The sequence below is a fragment of the Geotrypetes seraphini genome, chromosome 2 (assembly GCF_902459505.1).
Source record: "Geotrypetes seraphini chromosome 2, aGeoSer1.1, whole genome shotgun sequence".
Lineage (NCBI taxonomy): Eukaryota > Metazoa > Chordata > Amphibia > Gymnophiona > Dermophiidae > Geotrypetes > Geotrypetes seraphini.
In genome coordinates this window covers 362,426,412-362,449,259 of record NC_047085.1, presented here as the reverse complement: position 1 = coordinate 362,449,259, position 22,848 = coordinate 362,426,412, and the positions used below count along the sequence as shown (strand labels likewise).

At 47.6% G+C, this 22,848-nt stretch overlaps 1 protein-coding gene across 3 annotated transcripts in view; it reads left to right on the top strand.

The window, feature by feature from the left end:
• Positions 1–22,848, top strand: part of TRANK1 (tetratricopeptide repeat and ankyrin repeat containing 1) — a 258,846-nt gene that overhangs the window by 27,126 nt on the left and 208,872 nt on the right. For all 3 annotated transcript variants that reach the window (XM_033930525.1, XM_033930526.1, XM_033930523.1), the window contains exons 2-3: positions 4,039–4,173; positions 12,237–12,363. In XM_033930525.1, coding sequence (XP_033786416.1) covers positions 4,040–4,173; positions 12,237–12,363 — 261 coding nt within the window. In that variant the 5' untranslated portion in view covers position 4,039. The remainder of the gene's footprint in view (positions 1–4,038; positions 4,174–12,236; positions 12,364–22,848) is intronic.

Here is a 22,848-nt window from a genome sequence, read left to right as displayed (position 1 = left end):
CCTCGGGATGGGTCCCAAAGTGGCGGCCTGGGTCAAGAACTGGTTGAGTGGAAGGCGACAGAGGGTAGTGGTCAATGGAGATTGCTGTGAGGCAAAGGATATTACCAGTGGTGTGCCTCAAGGTTCTGTTCTTGGGCCTGTTCTTTTAAACATTTTTATAAGCTGTATTGCTGAAGGGTTATTAGGTAAGATTTGTCTCTTTGCGGATGATACCAAAATCTGCAGATGGTGTGAATAATATGAAGAAAGACCTGGTAAAACTTGAAGAATGGTCTGAAATTTGGCAGCTAAAATTTAATGCTAAGAAATGCAAGGTCATGCATTTGGGCTTCAAAAACCCAAGGGAACAGTACAGTTTAGGGGATAAAGGACTTATGTGCATGACGGAAGAGCCGGACTTGGGAGTGATTATATGTGCTGATCTTAAGGTGGCCAAACAGGTTGAAAAGGTGACGAAGGATGCTAGGTTGCATAGGGAGAGGTATGGCCAGTAGGAAAAAGGGGGTATTGATGCCCCTGTATAAAACTTTGGTGAGACCTCATTTAGAATATTGTGTACAATTCTGGAGGCCGCATCTTCAAAAAGATATAAAAAGGATGGAGTCGGTCCAGAGGAAGGCTGCTAAAATGGTATGTGGTCTTTATCATAAGGCAAATGGGGACAGACTTAAAGATGTCAATCTGTATACTTTGGAGGAAAGGCGCATGAGTCGAGTCTCTTTCATTTGAAAGGAAACTGCAATGGGAGGGCATAGGATGAAGTTAAGAGGTGATAGGCTCAGGAGTAATCTAAGGAAATACTTTTTTACAGAAAGGGTGGTCTCCCAGAAGAGTTGGTGAAGACAGAAACTGTCTGAATTCAAGAAGGCCTGGGATAGGCATTTTGGATCTCTCAGAGAGAGAAAGAGATAATGGTTACTGTGGATGGGCAGACTAGATGGGCCATTTGGCCTTTATCTGCCTTCATGTTTCTATGTTTCAAAGATGACCCTAAGATTTTGACTTGACAAGACAGGGATGATGAGTGTTATCCACAGAAATGGAGAATGGGAGAAGAGATCCAGAGGTAACACCAACTGATAATGAGATAGCAGTGTAGGAGAATCTACTAGAGCATATACAGTACTAAAGGTAATGTATGAGACATAAGAAAACCAAGACAGAACAGAGCCCTGAAATCTATATGTGGACAGCATATCAAGGTGGTCAAAAGTAACAGAAAGGTCAAGAAGGTTTAATAAAGGCTCTTGGATTTGACCAGGAATAAGTCACTGGATTCTTTTGCAAGGCCTGTTTCTTTTGAATGCATAGAGAGAAAGCTGGACTGTAGTGGATCAAGAATAGCCTGAAATGAAAGTCAGGACAATGGCCATGAACAGCAAGTTCTAATAGCTTTTTAGATTCCGCATTTCAAATGTACTTTTTATTATGTTTTATATTTTAATTGAATTTTTATCTGATTATATATTTAACGATGTAGTATTATGATAGTTGCTTTTTCGGAATTGTATTACTAACTGAAATATTCAGTTTTTACTATTGTGAACTGCCCAGAACTGCTGGTGGGGCGGTATATAAGAAGATAAATTATTATTATTAAGAGAGAGAGAAGGGGGACTGGTCAATAGTTGAAGGACAGGTAGGGTCTATTGAAGTTGGGTTTTTTCCCCAGAATGGTGTAACCGCAGCATGTTTGGAGGTATCGGGAACAGTGGCAGTGGCAAATGATAGGTGGATTGTTAGTAGATGGGTGGGAATGGAATCGGTTTGTAAGATGATGTGCCAATACCATTTTCTCGTCAGAGATTTTAGAAAAGGAAGAAAGGGTAGCAGGGCTTAAAGTAAGGTTGTGAGAAAGAAGTAGGGGAAGGGGAAATGGAGGTGATAATGGTGGAGAATTCAGAGTTAATCTTATGACCCTTGTCATGGAAATACTCAGCCAGAGTATCAAGTACTCGTATCATTTTATTCTTATACTGCCTATTGTTGATACAACTAAGTGATTTACAAATGTAAGCAACACTAGATGGGAACGTAACATATCATTAACAGGAAAAGGAGTGTATGCCACAAAATAGGGTCAATGTAGAAGCCAGTGGTGTGAGGCCTATGTTAAGACTTAGGACTCCTTTTACTAAGGTGCGCTAGCGTTTTTAGCGCGTGCTGCAGGTTAGTGCTCTGCCCCCCACGCTATGCGTAAAAACTAACGCCAGCTCAATGGTGGCGTTGGTGTCTAGCGCGCATGCTAAAACCGAGCCCTTAGTCTGAGTTGCTTATTAGTGTATATAATGCCTTGTTTGGACCTAGGTTCTGAGGTGTGATTCAGAGGGTGATAGTGTGCACCTTTTGGTGTTAAAATCAAAGTTTTGGAGCTTGGTTTCCCTTGGATATGTAGTTCTGCATAATCTTGTATTTACATAAGTAGATAGTAAAAATCTGCCATTTAATTACATGTGTTTGTCCTAGAACTTGCCCATACAAGGCCTAGAGTGATGATGCACTTTTTCTTTGAAACGTGTTTTTGATTTTTACACAAAAGGTTTGCATTCTTTATGTGCTGCCATAAAGCACACACGTTTTTACTGCCGTTTTGTAAAACAGTGTTTCTCAACTCGATCCTGGAGTACCCCCCTTGCCAGTCAGGTTTTCAGGATATCCACAATGAATATGCATAAATTTGATTTGCATACACGGTCTCCATTATATGCAAGTTTCTTTCATGCATATTCATTATGGATATCCTGAAAACCTGATTGGCAAGGGGGTACTCCAAGACCGAGTTGAGAAACACTGTTGTAAAAGACTGTATTCAATGACCACTCCAGTACCACTGTTTGTTTTCTACCCTTCTTGCCCCCCCTTCCAGGCTTCCTTTGCACCCACCTTCCCATTCATGATTACTTCTTTCTGCACCTTGGCTCTCTTGCAGAGTGCGCTAGGTGGCTCTGATTACAGCCAGCAGGAGCTGTGGACTGCTGTTGGGCCTAGTTGAACTGTATAATGAGAGGATAGGGTGGATATGGGGATGTGTATAGTCCAAATTACCTGCTGGCTAGAATATAGGTGACTTGGGTGACTTTTTTTTCTCAAGAGCAAAATCTGAATTGCACATTCCTAGAACTTTGTTACTGGTACTTCCACTTGATATGGAGCAGTTCAAAAATATACTCTCGTCTGACTTCAGAGAGGAGTTATGGTTAACAAATGTTATACAAGGAGGTTGTCGCCCAGTGTTGAAAATGGCATTTTGATGGTTTTGAAGATGCTAGAGCTGAGAATACTGTAGAACAGTTAAGAATGCTTAGCTACCTTCATTTGTTAATGTAATAAATTACAGTGTAGTTATTTGATTAAAATTAAAATACACATAGTTAAATTGATTACAAGTAATTGGAAAAACCATGATAGAATTAATTATACATTTTGGTGGGTGAATGTGTGTACTACATACAGATACGAACGAATTAACGCAGAGTGTAGGGGTTTTAGTGAGTTATTTAATAAAATTTGGAGCCCATTGATTAAATTTGTAAAAACATAATAATATATTTTCATCATATCTCTTCTTTGGTTTATTTATCTTTACATATCCAGGGGGGTGGGAGGTTGGAGGGAGGGGAATAAATATTGATAGTGATATTTGGGTAACTTTATTCTTCATTTGTATTAAATATTAGGATATATTATGATATTATATGCAGGAAAATGAAATTATTGAATGATATTTATGTTTTCCTATATAAATAATAGTGTGTAATATGTGTAATATCTACTGTTCTTTCATTTGTATGACAGTTTTTGATTAAAAATCAATAAAGAATAAAAATAAAAAAATAAAAAAATACACATAGTTAAATCCTTTTTTTTTCCTCCTGTTCTAAAGATCAACTAGCAGTGAACAAACCTCTCCTCCCCTACCTTTTGTAGTAATACAATAGCATCTTACAAATGACAAATCAAACTTAGATAAAACTTCTGAACTCTGCCAATATCAATCTTTAAAATTTAAAGAAAACAATTTATTTTTCTACTCCCCAGAATGGATCCCATCACTTACGCTGAGTTCTTGAAGACATCTGGGAACCAGGATTTTAAGAACGGCAGCTATGCTTTGGCCCTCCGGAAGTATGACCAAGCCATTGCCACTATGATGCAGTTCTACCATTTGAAAAGGTAACCATTAACATTTTCACCCACACTCCGTTTTCTGGACTAATTATAAGGTAAAAAAAAAAAATAATCCATGGATTATTTTTGGTGTATTGACCACTGACCCCATTTATGTTTATTAGTGGAGTTTCATGTTAAGGGGATCAGAACAAATGCACATGGTTGGTTCTGGTCTCCCACACAGAGGAAATGATGAGCTACCATATATACTCAAATATAAACAGAGATATCCTTTTTTTCCTCCAAAAAGGCGTAAAAAAGAGAGGTTGACTCGAATATAATCCGAGGTTAGAAATTTGGGTTATCATGGAGAGCCAATCTATAAAGACTGCTCTCCTTCTCTCCCCATCAGCTATCTCCTAAACCACTAAACATAATACAAATATGTGATGCATATATCCCAAAGCTAACATATTCACAACAAGGCCTCTACATAGGAAAGCGCAACTACAAGTAACCACAAATGTAAAATAAATGTAGACAAAACTCAAACTTAAACCTCAAGAAGTCATATGCAGTTCAACACCAGAGAAAACACAACGCTCTACACCAGGGGTGTCCAACCTTTTGGCTTCCCTGGGCCGTATTGGCTGAAAAAAATGTTTCTGGGGCCACACAAATGCACAAATGCTGCAGCAAGACAAGGAGGGAGCCAGCAAGATGGTAAACACCCGAGGGCAGCAGAGGAAAACACTGCATCGCCCTTGACCGGGGCTGCACAAAATAATTCACGGGGCCACATGCGGCTCTCCGGCCGCAGGTTGGACACCCCTGCTCTACACTTTGGAAAATAAAAAGAAAGCAGTGTAAACTTTTTTCTGTTCATGAAATTAAAAATAAAATTATTTTTACTACCTTTGTTGTCTGGCTATTTTATTCATGTTTATCCCATTTCCAGTTTCTGCTTTCTTCTGTCTTTTCTTAGACTTAAGACCCTGAAAGAAAATTATCTGCTGTTTCTCTCCTTAACTTAAGAACATAAGAATTGCCGCTGCTGGGTCAGACCAGTGGTCTATCGTGCCCAGATCAAAGACCAGCGCTTTAACTGAGTCTAGCCTTACTTGCGTACGTTCTGTACTTCCTCTCCTACATCCATCTTTGACTTTAACCTTTTCCTTTCAGTTTTCTGCATCTCTGTCTGCTTCTATTTACAACTTTCCATCTCCCTCTTCCTATTATTCTCCAATTTTTTTTGCTAACTCTTCTCTCTCGCTTCCCCTTCCAGCATCTTCTTTCTCTCTTTCACCTTTTATTTTCAATCTTCTAACAAGTATCTACTGTCTTGCCACCTTCATTCACCATATTCTCTCCCCTCTTTCCTCCAAACACATCTCTCTCTCCCTCTACCTCCATCTAGACTCTCTTCCTATCACCATTTTATCATTCTTCCTGGGGCTCTGGGGAATGAGGTCGCAGTTCAGGGGCAGGGCCGACATATAGGCAGGCAGCTGATTCCTCCCGGTGGCTGCAATGGTCTTCGGGAGCCTAGGGAGGCGCGTAAGCACCCCTAAGGCTAGGCATGGGCATGGCTTGGCCTGGAAGTAGCCTTAGGTGTGTCTAGGCGGTTGTACGTGTCTCCGTAGGCCTGAGGTAGATGCTGGCCTACATTGTAAGCAGTCGCAGCCGCTGAGCTTGTGTTTAGTGGCCGCCCGTTCCCCCCCCCATACATTGCTGGCAGGAGGATGTCCAGTCCCTCCTGCTGGAATCCCCACCCCTACCCAAACATTATGCAGTAGGAGGGATGCTCAGTCCCTCCTGCCCGGCACCTGCAAACCCTCCCCCAAACATTGCCGGCAAGAAGGATGCCCAGTCCTGCTCCTGATGGAACCATCCCACGCCTACATAACATAGCAGGCATCCTCCCTGTCGGGATTCTCCCTCCCACCTTAGATTGTTAGCTGGCCGGAGGCATCCTTCCTGCCTCCAGCCGGCTGGCCCACCTTCTCAAGAAGGGGCCAATCAGGGTCTAAGACCCCTCCAATAGGAGGGGCCTTATGCACCTGGGCCAACTGGAATCTTAGGCCCAGTGCTTCTTAAGATGTTATAGATCCCTCGACACTGAAGAAAGACTCTTTGAAGCATGCATGTCAGGAACATAAGAAGTGCCTCTGCTGGGTCAAACCAGAGGTCCATCGTGCCCAGCAGTCTGCTTGCGCGGCGGCCCATCAGGTCTAGGACCTGCATAGTAATCTTCTATATGTACCTCTCTATCCCTTCAATCCTTTTTTTTTTTTTTCTAGCTTATCTATATCCTTCTAACTGTACCCTTCTTCATCCTATATCTTCCCTATCTATATCCCTCAATAACTTCTTCTTTCACGAATATATCCAATTTCTCTTTGAAACCCTGTAAAGTACTCTATTACACCCTCCAGAAGTGCATTCCAGGTATCCACCACCTGGCAATTTGAAGTTGAGTTGGTAATTTGAAGATTTAATGCACCCGAAAAAAATGCACAAGATAAGTGGTGTAGATGTTTTATTTTTGCACAAAGAAAAGGAAACGTGTATGAAAATAAAAAATAATATGGAAAAATAGTGATTAATAAGCACATTATTTGGATCAATAGAGACTTAAAGCAGTCAAGAGTATTTTATCCCCAACAGCGTTTTGAAGATCCGTACAAAAAATTTAATCAATGTATGTGTGGTGCCAAGAAGTCTTTGTATAAATATAATTTTGAACAGTTGGGAATATTGTTTCAGCATTTGAAATACTGCAGAGTTAGCACCTTTTATCCCAGGACAAGCAGGCAGGTATTCTCACTAGTGGGTGATGTCATCCGACAGAGCCCCGACACGGACATCTTGAAAGCATGTCTTGCTTGAAGAAACTTAGAAGTTTCGAGATGCCCGCACCGCGCATGCGCCAGTGCCTTCCCGCCCGATGTACCGGGCGTGTCTCCTCAGTTCTTTTCTTTCCGCGGAGCTGAGAAGTTTGTACTTCATTCTGCGCTGACTGAAATTCAGTTTTTGCCTTCTAATTACCCGCGTTTCTGTTTCTTTCTTTAATTTTATTTCAATTTTACTTTATTTTTCTAAAAAAAAAAACAAAAAAAAAACTTAAAATTATTTCTTCCGGCGGTTCGGCCGGGCCGGCCTCGTGGCTGCGGCCTAGCGGCTTCGACCTTGCAGCGTCGATTTTCCGGCCTATGTCCCGACCAATCACCGGTTTTAAAAAGTGCAGCAAGTGCCAGCGTGCGATTTCGCTGATGGACCCACACCGACGCTGCCTTCAGTGTCTTGGTCCGGAACACGTTCCGAAATCGTGCCGGCCTTGTTCCACGCTCACTGCGCGCTCGTTTAAGCGGCGCTGCTTGCTCTGGGAGTCGATGTTCAAGATGGAGACTGCCAAGGACATCTCTACTACTGCGGCTGTTGAGGTTTCGCCGGTCCGTTCGAAACCTGCATCGACGACTCCTGCATCGAGCATCGTGAAGCCCGCATCGTTCACACCGGCTTCAGCATCGTGTTCAGCATCGGCGCCTGCTTCCGTCTCCTCGGTTCAGGTACCGCCTTCCACTGTTCCTCCAGTGGTCATCAAAGTGCCTAAAGCTAGCAAGCAGAAGCACTTGGCCACGAAGGAACGCGAAGACCATACTGGAGGACCCCCTTTCGGTGCGGATCCCTCTATATCGGCTTCGCTTCGTTCCCTGCTAGAAGCTCAGTTTGTCGAGCTTATGCGCACTATGGGACCCCGGCTTATTGCCAACATTCACGGTGAGCTTCCGACCCCGGTTTCAGAGGGCGGTCCGCCCCCTCCCCCTCCTCCTCGTCGCTCAATCTCTCTCCAACTGTCTTTCTCATCCTTTCTCCGACAAATGGCGGATGACTTGGATGTGACTTTGGACACTGGGTCGAAATATTCTAAAGAGTATTTGGACACCATGCATTTACCTCATCCTCCGGCGGAGACACTTCGGCTTCCTCTACACTTTCATGATTGTCGGTGCGAATTAGGACTACCATGTCGTGAAGCAGATGTTGAAAAGCCTGAAGAGCATTGAAGATGGCTCTGAGCTCCAGAAGATTGATTTGATGGAGTCCCTGCTGTCCCTGGATAACAACTGTTACGGTAAGTAACATTGCTATATAATTGGTGTTAGATGACCATGGGCTAGATTCACTAAGCCCACCGATCAAGTCCAGACCACTTAGCGACCCGTTTGCGATCCAATTTTCCTCCGACACGATTCACTAACCTCTGTCCTGATCATCCTTCGATCCGATCCGCGCATGCAAATGAGGGGAACGGCATGCAAATATAGGCATGCAGCGATTCACTAAAAAAAATGAGGCAAACTGACTGGGCTGGCAGATCCCCAAAAAGTGACTGCTGAGGACCAGTCGCCCACGTCTTTCCAACTGCATCTCCTGCTCTCTCCCCCCAACTTTCCAGCTCTCTGTCTGCCCCGATCGCCGCCCTGCTTCTGCCCCGATTTTCCTTGCCTTCCCTTCAGTGTGAGTCCGTTGTTTTAATCTGCGGGTTAAAACCACGGGCTTGCAAAAAAAAAATTAAAGGTTTCTTTCTCTGCCAGGCATGTTGGGATCGCTGGAGAGCGATCCGGGCAGTCGGTTGGGGGCATGATTCCGAATGCCCTCATTGCATGAGGGCACTTTGTGAATCAGCCCCCCGGCCATGGATCGGATCGGATCAGATTGGATCCATGGCCTTAGTGAATCTAGCCTTAAGTGCTAAGCAAGTGGCTCCTGGGTTTTGAATAATTACCTATTAACACCTCGTAATTTAGGCTAATTGGGACTAACTAAAAGTTGCGCTTTCAGAGTTATGCACGTAATTCTGTAAATAGTATGCTCCAGTTGCAGTATTCAAATGTGAAAAGGGGGCATAGCCAGGGATGGATTGGGGTGTTCCTAAAAGTTATGCGCATTTTTACAGAATATGAACGGTGCAGGCATTTAGGTCTGGTTTTAGCTGGCTTAAATGCCTGTGCCTAAGTTATATGTTGCACACAGACACTAAGGGCTCCTTTTACTAAGGTGTGCTAGCGTTTTTAGTGCGCGCTGAAGATTAGCACGCGCAAACCACACGCTAAATGAAAAATACTAACACAAGCTCTATGGAGGCGTTAGAGTCTAGCACGTGCGCTAAGACCACTAGCACACCTTAGTAAAAGGATCCCTAAGTGCGATTTTATAAAAGGTGCATGCACCTTGTAGAATCGCTCTTAGGAGCTGTTTAGTCGGTGCCAATTTTTTTTTTTTTTAGACGCAATGTATAGGATATGGCCCTTACTCTCTATTATGTAGTAAGAATTGGAGACTACATTCTGCAGATGACCTCCAACCAACCTGAAAAACTTTGAGATATTCTGCCAAGTAGAATGGGAAAAAGTTACTTGTCTTATTGTACAATATTTATCCTTAATAGATCATGGTTGTTTTGTGTTGAGTGTACAAGTATGAAAATTTATGCAATCAGTAGTGCTTGGCTTAATCTTTAATTTTTGAATATTCATGTAGTTATTCTTAAATATAATGCATATTTTTAGATCAATAAACAAGGTCCTATTGTAATGCATTTTTTACCATTGAATGTAAAAAATGTACAAGGGTGTGAAGACTATGGGACTCATAATCGAAAGAGAAAAACATCCAAAAACCGGCCTAAGTCAGCACTCGGACAAACATTTCTCAAAAACGTCCAAGTGCCGATAATAAAAATGGGTTTTGGACGTATTTCTAAATGACTTAGGCCTTCATAGTGCCGCTCAACGTCCAAAGCTAAACGGGGCGTTTCGGTAGGCATGTCGAGGGCGGGAGTTGGGCGGGACATGGGCCGGCTTAGACTTAGTCGTACAGCATGTAAAAACGAAAGTTTTACAACAGAGCTTAGACGGAACTTGAACATTGTGACTTAGCTAAGTCACAAAAACCCACCTAAACTCACCAGATAAGCACTGAAAACACATAACACAGACCCCCCCACACACTACCCTAGTGATCACCAACACCCACCCACCCCCATAAAAATTTTATTCACAACTTTAAATTTTAGCCTCCAGACCATCATCACCTGGCCGCCTGGCATAGGAAAGTCTAGTCGTCCAGCCCAGAGGCAGCTTAAGTCATCTTGGGGGTGGGTTAGGGACCCTTAGAGAAGAGGACCCATGCCCATAAGCCCCTGTAATCACTGCATTGATACTGAAACTTGTGCACTGCCCTATACATCCCCCAAACCCTTTTTTACTGGCATATTAGTGGCTCCTGAAGCCATAAGGGCTATTGGGGTGGGTCTAGGAGATTCTGGAGGTGGTTTGGGGGGCTCACCATGACCTATGAGAGAACTGTAGGGAGGAGAAGCCATGGCACCCTTTTTGTGAAGTTCATTGCAGTGCCCTGTAAGGTACCCCACTATTTAGGTGGCATGTCTGGGTGTGCAGTCCATCACTTTGCAGACCCCCTCCCACGTCCAACCGGGCTTGTTCTAGGCGTTTTGGACTTGGATGGAAAGTTGGACGGAAATGTGATATAAAGATGGACGATTTAGTGGCTTGGACGATCAGATCGGTAGGATGTATAATTAGACGATTTTTGAAAGTAAAAAAAAGTTGGACATCTCTTTCGAAAATATGTCTTAGGCTCTTTTTAACTTTGGACAACTTGCGAGATGGACGTAAACGGACTTAGACGTCCCTTTCGATTATGCCCCTCCACATATTCTAAGATACAAAGGCCCTCTTTTACAAAGCCGATTATTTATTTATTTATTTAGATTTAAATCCCATCCTTCCCAAAGAGCTCAGAACGGGTTACAGTTTACATTTGCAATGTTACAATACAGTACTCCCCTGATACTCGCGGGGGTTCCGTTCCAGGAACCCCCGCGAATGTTGAAAACCAGCAAATACGGTTTTTAGTAGGGGAGACAGGAGAGAGCAGCCGGAGCGCTGGCGAGTGAAGGAAATCACTCGCGGTATGCTCCGACCGCCTCTTCCTGTACTAAAGTTTGGCCTCACCAATCAGGAGCTGCGTGTCAAAGCTGCCTCTCCGACAGCCCTCTCCTGCCCGGTCATTCGCAGTCGGAAAATACCGCAAATGACCGGGACCGCGAATTCGCAGGGGAGCACTGTATAGGGTTTACATACAGTGTGTTGCAATAAATCTTCATATAGGATTACTTACTGATGCTGGTGAAGGGTTGAGAGAGTGACTAGACAAAAAGGTAGGGTCTTACAGCACTGGCCTGTGATAATCACATCAAAGCCCATTGGGAATTAATGGGCTTTGGTGCTGTTGCTTTGCGACTTTATAAAAGGGAATAAAATAGTTTTTTTTTTTTTATTATTGATTGATTTTATAAATATACCATTCCAGTATATATATATAAAGAAAAGAGAGATTAACACATAATTAAAAATAAACAAAATTCCTTATAAATTAAACAGTCTCTCTAATAAAGTCCACAATATGAGAAAAGCAATTCACATTATATCATGGGAATTGATGAATATCAAGAAAATATACAATACTACTACAACAAAGCGGTGTTACATCTTCTAGTTAAGGGGGTACTGGGAGGGACAACTCCTTTCCCCTCTAGGAAAAACCGTAACTGAACAGGGTGAAAAAAAATATATGAATGTTGGTCCAAAAGGATCAAACATTTACAAGGGTATCTAAGCTGAAATTTAGCACCCAAAGACAGTATGAATTGGCTAAATTGCAGGAACCCTTTCCTTCTAGTCTGAGTTAGTTTTGAAACATCTGGGAACATGGAGATCTTAGAATCCATAAAGGTGAAAAAACAGCCTCTTTATCTTGTTGAAAGACAAAAGTCACCAGAAGTGTGGAGTACGAGATGGCTTCATCCATTGAAGTTTCCAATATTCTTAAAATTGGATTAGTTAGGTGTCTCCCCAAAGAAGGGTCAGAAACCAGAGATGTAGGCAATAGAATCTCGTAAGGGTTTAAATAGTGGCATTTGTTTTTGTTTCTTTATCATTCCAGAATTGCCCTAATGTGCATTGCTCTCATTGACAAATTTGTTTCCTTACAGTTTTAAATGTCTTAAATTACTCAAACATTATTTTGTATTTTTGCAGTGATTCAAATAAAGATTTGGCTGTCTTATTCTGCAATAGATCAAATGCTTTTTACAATCTTGAGAAATGGATAGAAGCATACTATGCTGCACTGGATAGCATCCACCATGATCGATCATATTTCAAGGTACCTGTGGTATAACATGTGACGATGTGCTCTGAAAATATTTCATGCAAATAAAATACAATAAAACCTTGGATTGCAAGTGTTTTGCAAGACAAGCAAACCATTTTATTAAATTTTAACTTGATAAACAAGCAATGTCTTGTAATACAAGTACATATAGCATATGGTTTTTCTCTCTCTGACACTGCAGGAGTGTAGTGACTGTTCTAAACAAGCAAGGTCTTGCAATACGAGTACATACAGTGTACAGTACATGCGTCACACCATCACAAATGAACTGATGGTTCTTCTCTGACGCTGCGGGAGTGTAGTGACTGTTTTAAACGAGTGAGGTCTTGCAATACAAGTACATACAGTATTTTATATTAAAGTTTATCCCAGGACAAGCAGGCAGGTATTCTCACTAGTGGGTGATGTCATCAGACAGAGCCCCGGTACGGACGTCTCACAAGCACGTGTTGCTTGTAGAAACTTAAAAGTTTCTAGATGCCCGCACCGCGCATGCGCCGGTGCCTTCCCGCCCGGAGATCCGGGCGTGTCTCCTCACTTCTTTTCTTTCCGCGGAGCTGAGAAGTTCAACTTCATCATGCGCTAGCTGAATTCAGTTAAATTTGCCTTCCTTGTCCGCGTTTTCGCTTTCTTTTAATCACAGTTAACAGTACATTTCTTTTTCAGTTAAAAAAAAAAAAAAAAAAAAAGAAGATTATTTCCTCCGGCGGGTCGAACGGGCCGGCCACGTGGCTCAGGCCCACAGGCTTCGACCTCGCGGCGGAGATTTTCCGGCCTATGTCCCGGCCAATCACCGGGTTTAAAAAGTGCAGCAAGTGCCAACGCGCGATTTCACTCACGGACCCTCACCGGCGCTGTTTGCAGTGTTTGGGTCCTGACCACATTCCGAAATCGTGCAGGCCTTGCTCTACCCTCACGGCACGCTCATTCAAACGGCGTTGCCTACTGTGGGAATCGATGTTCAAGATGGACGCAGCTAAGGATCCTTCAGCCTCCACTTCATCTGATACCTCCCCGGTTCGGGCGAAACCGGTATCGACCCCTCCTGCATCGAGTGTGGTGAAACCGGCATCGTTCATCCCGACAACATCCACGAGCTCGACGTCGGTGCCTGCCCCGGTCTCCTCGGTTCAGGTACCTCTTCCTTCCACAGTACCACCAGTGGTCATCAAAGTGCTGAAAGCTACTAAGCAGAAGCACTCGACCTCGAAGGAGCGCGATGACCGTGCAGGAGGACCCCCTTTCGGTGCGGATCCCTCCTTATCGGCTTCGCTACGGTCCATGCTGGAAGCTCAATTCGTTGAGCTCATGCAGACCATCGGACCCGGGCTCATCGCTGCCATACAGGGTGACCTCCCGGTACCGGTCCAAAGGGGCGGTCCGCCCCCTCCACCTCCTCCACGCCGTTCGACCTCGAAAACCGACGAGGACGAACGGGGGAGGGCGGCGATGCCCACGCGGCAAGCCTCGCTTACCGATATGCCGCCATTAGAGCCCATTACGCCTCCGCGCCAACATGGGACCAGACCTCCGATCGATACTCAAAGCCCTGGGCATAGTCAGGAAGAGTTCTTCCGTACTCCTTACCAGACTTGGGTAGCATCGCAAGAATCCGCATCACAACCCCAGTTGCGATCCACCGCTTCCAGCCCTATCCACTTGGGGGCCTCGGGAGACCATGCGATGCACAGACGATCCCGATCTCCGTCCCTCCACCGAGACGGGCACCGATCAAGACACTCATCCTGGCACTCTTCACGCCATTCGGAGGTGTCACCGCAGAAAAAACTGCAACGTATGGGATACTCCTCATCAGAGGTGTCCCCCCCGGAGGGACCGGAGTACGAGGAGACACCCGTACCCGATTCTCCTTGCCACTCCCCGATGTCCATGGATCCGGAGGCCTCTTCCTCCTCCAGCCCGTCCCACAGACCGACGCTGGCGGATCAATTGTCTTTCTCATCATTCCTCCGACAAATGGCGGATGATCTGGATGTGACCCTTGACACGGGCTCCCGATACTCCAAAGAGTATCTGGACACCATGCATTTACCTAACCCTCCAACGGAGTCGCTTCGGCTCCCCCTGCATAAATTGCTGGATCAGACCTTCATGCAGTGTTTCGAAACACCGTACTCCATACCGGCGATTCCCAGCAAACTCGATGCTCGATACCGCATCGTGCACCATAAAGGGTTTGAGGGCCCTCAACTCTCCCACCAATCCCTTCTGGTCGAGTCCTCTCTTAAACGCTCTCATCCCTCTCAGGTCTACGCCTCTGTACCGCCGGGCCGAGAGGGGAGAACGATGGACAAATTTGGTAGAAAATTCTATCAAAACTCCATGATGGCTTCACGGGTGCTGAACTACAATTTCTTTTTCTCTTCCTATCTGGAGTTCTTCTTGCCGGTGCTCCGCAAGTTCACTCCGTTCATAGACACCCAAGCTCGATTCGAGTTCGAGGAAGTGGTAGCCTCCCTCTCCCAATTACGCCTCCAGCTGATGCAATCCTCCTTCGATGCATTCGAACTCTCGGCACGTGCTGCCGCAAGCGCGGTAGCCATGCGTCGCCTGGCATGGTTCCGTACAATCGATATGGATCCCAACCTCCAAGACAGACTCGCCAACGTACCATGTGCGGGAGCTGACCTGTTCGATGAGTCTATCGAAACTGTTACCAAGAAGCTGTCGGATCACGAAAAATCTTTTCAATCCATCCTGCGGCCCAAACCCAAACCTCAACAGTCTCGACCTTCCAGGCCACCCCTGATTTACCAGCGGCGTTACATGCCCAGACAAACGCCTGCTGCGAGACAACCTGCGAAGAGACAACCTCCCCAGAAGTCTCAGCAAAAACCTCAGCCACCGGCTGCACCTAAGGCTCCCCAGCCCTTTTGACTCCCCTCCGGGGAGCATAACCGACACCGTTCTGCACCCCTCAGCCTCTCCCATAAGGGGCCGCCTCCATCTTTTTTACCATCGATGGGAGGCCATAACCACGGACCTATGGGTCCTTACCATCATAAGAGAAGGATACTCTCTTCACTTCCATCGGGTCCCCCCGGACCATCCTCCAAGAGAGTATCCTTCAAGCTCGACACAGACCGCCCTTCTTCTTCAGGAAGTCCAAACCTTACTTCAGCTTCGGGCTGTCGAGCCGGTCCCGTCAGACCAATTGAACCGAGGGTTTTACTCCCGGTACTTCCTCGTCCCGAAGAAAACGGGCGACCTGCGACCCATTTTAGACCTTCGGGCCCTCAACAAGTTTCTGGTCAAAGAGAAGTTTCGCATGTTGACTTTGGCTTCTCTATACCCCCTCCTCGAGCAGAACGACTGGTTATGCTCCCTGGATCTCAAGGAGGCCTACACTCACATCCCCATTCACCCGGCCTCCCGAAAGTTCCTCAGATTTCGGGTGGGAAATCTGCACCTACAGTATCGAGTGCTACCATTCGGCCTCTCTTCGTCCCCCAGAGTCTTCACAAAGTGCCTGGTGGTAGTGGCTGCGGCACTCCGAGACAGGGCTCTACAGGTGTTCCCATACCTCGACGACTGGCTCATCAAGGCCCCGTCAGCCCCAGAGGTCACTTCGGCGGTCTTGGCTACAACCTACTTCCTCCAGAATTTGGGCTTCGAGATCAACTTTTCCAAGTCTCACCTACAACCCACCCAGTCCCTCCCCTTCATCGGGGCGGTCCTGGACACCACTCGACTCCGAGCATTCATGCCTCTGCAACGCCAAACCCTACCGGCGAGACAACTGATGGTGCTCCTGGGCCATATGGCCTCCACAGTACATGTGACACCCTTTGCCAGACTCCATCTCAGGATCCCCCAGTGGACCCTGGCATCACAGTGGAATCAGACGTCCGATCCACTAACCAAACACATCTTAGTCACACCTGCTCTTCGGCAGTCTCTACTTTGGTGGATGACCTCTTCGAATCTATCCAGAGGTTTGCTGTTGCACTCTCCCCCCCATCAGAAAGTTCTCACAACCGATTCGTCGAACTATGCATGGGGGGCCCACCTGGATGGTCTCCGCACCCAAGGATTCTGGACCAGTGCGGAAAGACTACATCAAATCAATCTACTGGAGCTCAGAGCCATCTTCAATGCGCTCCAAGCTTTCCAACACCTACTTCACGACATGGTGATCCTCATTCGCACAGACAATCAGGCCGCCATGTATTATATCAACAAGCAAGGAGGCACGGGCTCGGCCCTCCTTTGCCAGGAAGCTCTACGAGTCTGGGACTGGGCGGTGCGCCACAACGCCTTCCTCAGAGCTGTCTACATTCAGGGGGAGAACAACGTCTTAGCAGACAAACTAAGTCGTCTGCTACAACCGCACGAATGGACTCTCCATTCCAGCCCCCTTCACCAAATCTTCACACAGTGGGGGACGCCGCAGATAGACCTCTTTGCGGCTCCCCACAACTCCAAACTGCCTCAGTTTTGCTCCAGGATCTACACTCCTCATCGCCTCGAGGCAGATGCTTTTCTACTGAACTGGGGGAAACGATTTCTATATGCGTTCCCACCATTCCCGCTGATCCAGAAGACTCTGGTCAAGCTGAAACTCGAACAGGCCACCATGATTCTAATAGCTCCTCGGTGGCCCAGACAACCTTGGTTCTCCCTACTACTTCAACTCAGCAGCAGGGAACCAGTACCACTTCCAGTGTTTCCTTCACTACTTACTCAACATCAAGGATCACTGCTTCATCCCAACCTGCAGTCTCTCCACCTGACAGCTTGGTTCCTCTCAACGTAACCCCTCACCAATTCTCACAAGAAGTGAGGGAGGTCTTGGAAGCTTCCAGGAAGCCCGCCACTCGACAATGCTACTCCCAGAAATGGACTAGATTCTCCTCATGGTGTATTTCTAAATCAAAGGAACCTCAGCGAGCTTCCTTATCCTCCGTGCTGGACTATCTCCTACACCTATCTCAATCTGGGCTCAAGTCTACATCCATACGAGTCCACCTGAGCGCTATTGCGGCGTTCCACCAGCCCCTACAAGGGAAACCCCTCTCGGCCCATCCGGTGGTCGCCAGATTTATGAAAGGACTCTTCCATGTTAACCCTCCTCTCAAACCACCCCCAGTAGTTTGGGACCTCAATGTAGTCCTTTCCCGTCTCATGAAGCCCCCGTTTGAACCACTCAACAGGGCCCCTCTTAAGTATCTCACCTGGAAAGTGCTTTTTCTTGTAGCCCTTACGTCCGCTCGCAGAGTCAGCGAACTCCAGGCATTGATGGCGGATCCACCATTCACAGTATTCCATCATGACAAGGTGGTCCTCCGCACTCACCCGAAATTCCTGCCTAAGGTGGTCTCCGAATTTCATCTCAATCAATCCATTGTACTTCCAGTATTCTTCCCTAAGCCCCATTCTCACCACGGAGAATCGGCCCTTCACACTCTAGACTGTAAACGTGCTTTGGCTTTCTACCTGGATCGCACCAAGCCACACAGAACCACTCCTCAACTTTTTGTCTCCTTCGATCCTAATAAGTTGGGAAGACCCGTATCAAAGCGCACCATCTCTAATTGGATGGCGGCTTGCATCTCTTTCTGCTATGCCCAGGCTGGATTATCACTTCCTTGTAAGGTCACAGCCCATAAGGTCAGAGCAATGGCAGCCTCAGTAGCATTCCTCAGATCAACACCAATCGAGGAAATTTGTAAGGCTGCCACCTGGTCCTCGGTTCACACATTCACCTCACATTATTGTCTGGATACTCTCTCCAGACGGGATGGACAGTTTGGCCAAACAGTATTGAAAAATTTATTCTCTTAAGTCACCAACTCCCCCTCCATCCCACTGAGGTTAGCTTGGAGGTCACCCACTAGTGAGAATACCTGCCTGCTTGTCCTGGGATAAAGCAATGTTACTTACCGTAACAGTTGTTATCCCAGGACAAGCAGGCAGCATATTCTTTACGCATGGGTGACGTCACCGACGGAGCCCACGGTACGGACCTTTTTACTAGAAAGTTCTAGTTGGCCGCACCGCGCGTGCGCGAGTGCCTTCCCGCCCGACGGAGGAGTGCGTGGTCCCCAGTTTCTTCATTTCCGCGGAGCGAAGAAGACGTGTGTTTTTTCAACAGAGTTGAAATCCTCCTTTTGCCTTCCCGCTCGCGTTATTTTTTTCGGTTTTTCACCTTCGGGTACTTTTTTCTTCCCAATTCCAAAAAAAAAAAAAAAAAAACCTTTCTTTTGTTTTATTTTTTCGTTCCTACCCCGGCGGGGCCTATTGCCACGATCCAGGCCTCGGGGTTTGATTTTGCGGAGGCCGTGTTTCCATTCATGCCCCCGCAACCAGGCTTTAAGAAGTGCCAGCGGTGTGCACGCCCGATCTCCCTCACTGACCCACACAATTGGTGCTTGCAGTGTCTGGGACCTGAGCATCGGGCGGACTCCTGCACCCGCTGTGCCACTCTTAAAAAGCGCACGTTGAAGAATCGTCAAATCCAACAGAATTTACTTTTCGGCACCGGCCCGTCTATGGATTCGACATCTTCATCTGCGGCACCGTCGAAATCGACACCGACCACTTCGACGCCGCCTGAGACGACGTCGGCGCCTCCGGCGCCAGGTAAGCCGGCTAAGAAGCCTTCCACCCTTGAGCGCCCTCCCACCTCGGGGACGGCACCAGTCCTCTCGGCTCCACGCCGGGCCAAGAAACGCTCCACTCCGATATCGGTGAGTGCCTCGTCATCGGCTCCCTCATCGCCGGAGTGTAGAGCGGCACCCAAGGAACCAAAAAAGAAAAAAGTGGTTCCGGTGCCTCCCCTGGATGACCGCATTGCGGCCATCCTCCAGGACAAGTTGCAAGAGCAACTCCACCAGCAACTTCAGCAGCTCTTACCATCTATCTTGGCACCGCTGCTCTCGGTACCAGACCGGCCCGAGCCCCGCACCGTCCAACCGGTATCCACTCCATTGGTACCTATGGACTCTTCCATGCCCATTCTCTCGGCACCGCACGAGCCAGTCGCCTTAACGACGACGGATCCTCCTCGGGACCGAGCAGGACACCGGTCTTCCCATGACCCGGACCGGCACCGGTCTTCCCAAGACCCAGACCGGCACCGTTCTTCCCGGGATCGGGACAGACACAGGTCTACATCGCCAGGGAATGTCTCGGTACGCTCAGGCAAGTCTTTGTCTAAGACTCACCACGCCGACCCGTCCACTCCGGTCTCTCGACACGCAACCACCGATGTCAGAGACCCGGACCTATGGGAAGAATCCCCCCCCGGTACCGAGGAGGATGCATCGTCGTCGGACGAAGAGCCTTCCGCACCCGAGACCACTTCCAAACCTGAACAATCTTCCTTCTCTAAATTTCTCAGGGAGTTGTCAGGGGCTTTGTCTTTGCCATTGGAATCTGACTCCAAAAAGTCACAAGCTTTCCTGGAGGCTCTGGATTTCGATCAACCTCCCAAGGAGTTCCTAAAGTTACCTGTTCACGATATCCTACGGGAAACTTTTTATAAAAATTGGGAGAACCCGCTAACTGTCCCTGGGGCCCCCCGTAAATTGGACAGTCTCTATAGGGTCATACCAATCCCAGGTTTTGATAAACCCCAACTGCCCCACGAGTCTCTCCTGGTAGAATCCACCTTGAAAAAGACTCAGGGCACCAGTGTGTATGCCTCCACCCCTCCTGGCAGAGAAGGAAAAACTATGGACAAATTTGGCAAACGGCTCTACCAAAATGCCATGCTTGCCAATAGGGCAAACAACTACTCCTTCCATTTTTCCTTCTACCTGAAACATCTGGTAATGCAACTCTCCTCCATGCAAAAATACATGCCGGAGCACAAGGTCCCTCTTTTCCAGCAGCACATCTCCAGCCTGCTTCAACTGAGGAAGTTCATGGTGCGCTCTGTCTATGACTCCTTTGAGCTCTCCTCCCGTGCATCTGCCATCGCTGTGGCTATGCGCCGCCTGGCCTGGCTCAGGGTCTCTGATCTAGACGTCAACCATCAGGACCGTCTAGCCAACGCCCCATGTCTGGGAGATGAACTATTCGGAGAGTCCCTGGATACCACCACTCAGAAGCTCTCCGCCCATGAGACCAGATGGGATACTCTCATTAAACCAAAGAAAAAGACTCCTCCTGCTCGTCCTTATAGACCGCAGACATCATATCAACGCCGGTTCTCTGCCAGACCGCTCAACCCACCTGCACAGCAACCTAGGCGGGCCCGCCAGCACCAACACACCCAGGCTCGTGCCCAGCCTAATCAACCTGCAAAGCCTCTTCCTCCTGCCAAACCTTCTCAGCCCTTTTGACTCCTCTCTCCAGGGCTTAGCCAGTCTTCCACCCTCATTGCCTCTTCCTCAGCCAATCGGAGGCAGGCTCCACATTTTCTTCAGCCGTTGGGAGGTCATCACATCGGACCAGTGGGTCCTCAACATCATCCGCCACGGCTACTCCCTCAACTTCCAGACTCTTCCGCCAGACAATCCTCCCGTCGAGTCTGCTTCTCTCTCAACTCAAACCCCCCTCCTCCTGAGGGAGGTTCAATCCCTCCTCCTTCTCAATGCCATCGAAGAAGTACCTCCAGATCAAAGGGGTCAGGGATTCTACTCCCGCTACTTCCTGGTACCCAAAAAGACAGGAGACCTTCGTCCCATTCTCGATCTCAGGGACCTCAACAAGTGTCTAGTCAAGGAGAAGTTCAGAATGCTCTCCCTTGCCACGCTTTACCCTCATCTCTCTCACAACGACTGGCTATGTTCCCTGGACCTCAAAGAGGCCTACACTCACATACCAATCAATCCAACTTCACGTCGCTACCTGCGATTCCAGGTGCACCATCGCCATTATCAGTACAAGGTGCTACCTTTTGGCCTCGCTTCATCACCCAGGGTGTTCACCAAATGCCTCATTGTGGCGGCGGCCTTCCTCAGGTCTCACAACCTCCAAGTGTTTCCCTACTTGGACGATTGGTTAGTGACAGCTCCTACGTCTCCTCTTGTGCTACAAGCCACTCAACATACCATCTCTCTTCTCCATCTACTGGGGTTCGAGATCAACTACCCCAAGTCGCATCTGCTTCCCACACAGCGCCTTCAGTTCATCGGAGCAGTTCTCGATACCACACTAATGAGGGCATTCCTCCCCTCCGATCGTCGACGGACTCTGCTCCACCTCTGTCATCAGGTGCTTCTTCATCACACCATCCCAGCTCGACAGATGATGGTCCTCCTGGGACACATGGCATCAACGGTGCATGTGCTTCCCTTAGCACGACTCCACCTCAGGACACCTCAATGGACTCTGGCCGACCAGTGGTCACAGACCTCGAATCTTCTTTCTCATCCCATCTCTGTGACATCATCTCTTCAGCGATCTCTACAATGGTGGTTGAACTCCTCAAACCTTTCCAGGGGCCTTCTGTTGCATCTGCCCCCACATTCCATGATCATCACCACGGATGCCTCCCCTTATGCATGGGGAGCTCACCTGGGAGACCTACGCACCCAGGGTCTTTGGACCCCACAGGAGCGTCGACATCACATCAATTTTCTAGAACTACGAGCCATGTTCTATGCTCTCAAGGCCTTCCAGCACCTTCTTTGTCCTCAGGTTCTGCTCCTGTGCACGGACAACCAAGTCGCCATGTACTACATAAACAAACAGGGCGGCACAGGATCTCGCCTCCTTTGTCAGGAGGCTCTTCGTATCTGGACCTGGGCCACGGCCCGCAGTCTCTTCCTCAAGGCGGTCTACATCCAGGGCGAACAGAACTCCCTGGCCGACAATCTCAGCCGCGTCCTTCAACCTCACGAGTGGACTTTGGATCCTCCCACGCTCCACTCCATCTTTGCTCGCTGGGGCACTCCGCAGATGGACCTATTCGCAGCTCCTCACAACCATCAGCTGCCCCAGTTCTGCTCCAGACTCTTCTCTCCTCATCGTCTGGCCCCGGATGCATTCCTTCTCGACTGGACGGATCGGTTCCTCTATGCCTTTCCTCCTCTACCTCTGATGTTGCGGACTTTATCCAAACTCCGCAGGGACGGAGCCACCATGATCCTCATAGCTCCCCGGTGGCCTCGTCAACACTGGTTCTCCCTTCTACTTCAACTCAGCTCCAGGGAGCCCATTCCTCTGCCTGTGTTTCCTACTCTACTTACACAGCAACATCAGTCTCTACTACATCCCAATCTGTCTTCCCTCCACCTGACAGCTTGGTTTCTCTCGGGCTGACCTCTTCAGGAAATCTGTCTCAGCCTGTCCGTCTCATTTTGGACGCCTCCAGGAAACCGGCCACCCTCCAATGTTACCATCAGAAGTGGACCAGGTTCTCCTCTTGGTGCCTCCGCCATCATCACAATCCCACCTCCTTAGCGGTGGAAACTGTTCTGGACTACTTACTCTCCCTGTCCAACGCAGGCCTCAAGTCTACCTCAATCAGAGTCCATCTCAGTGCCATCACGGCATTTCATGAGC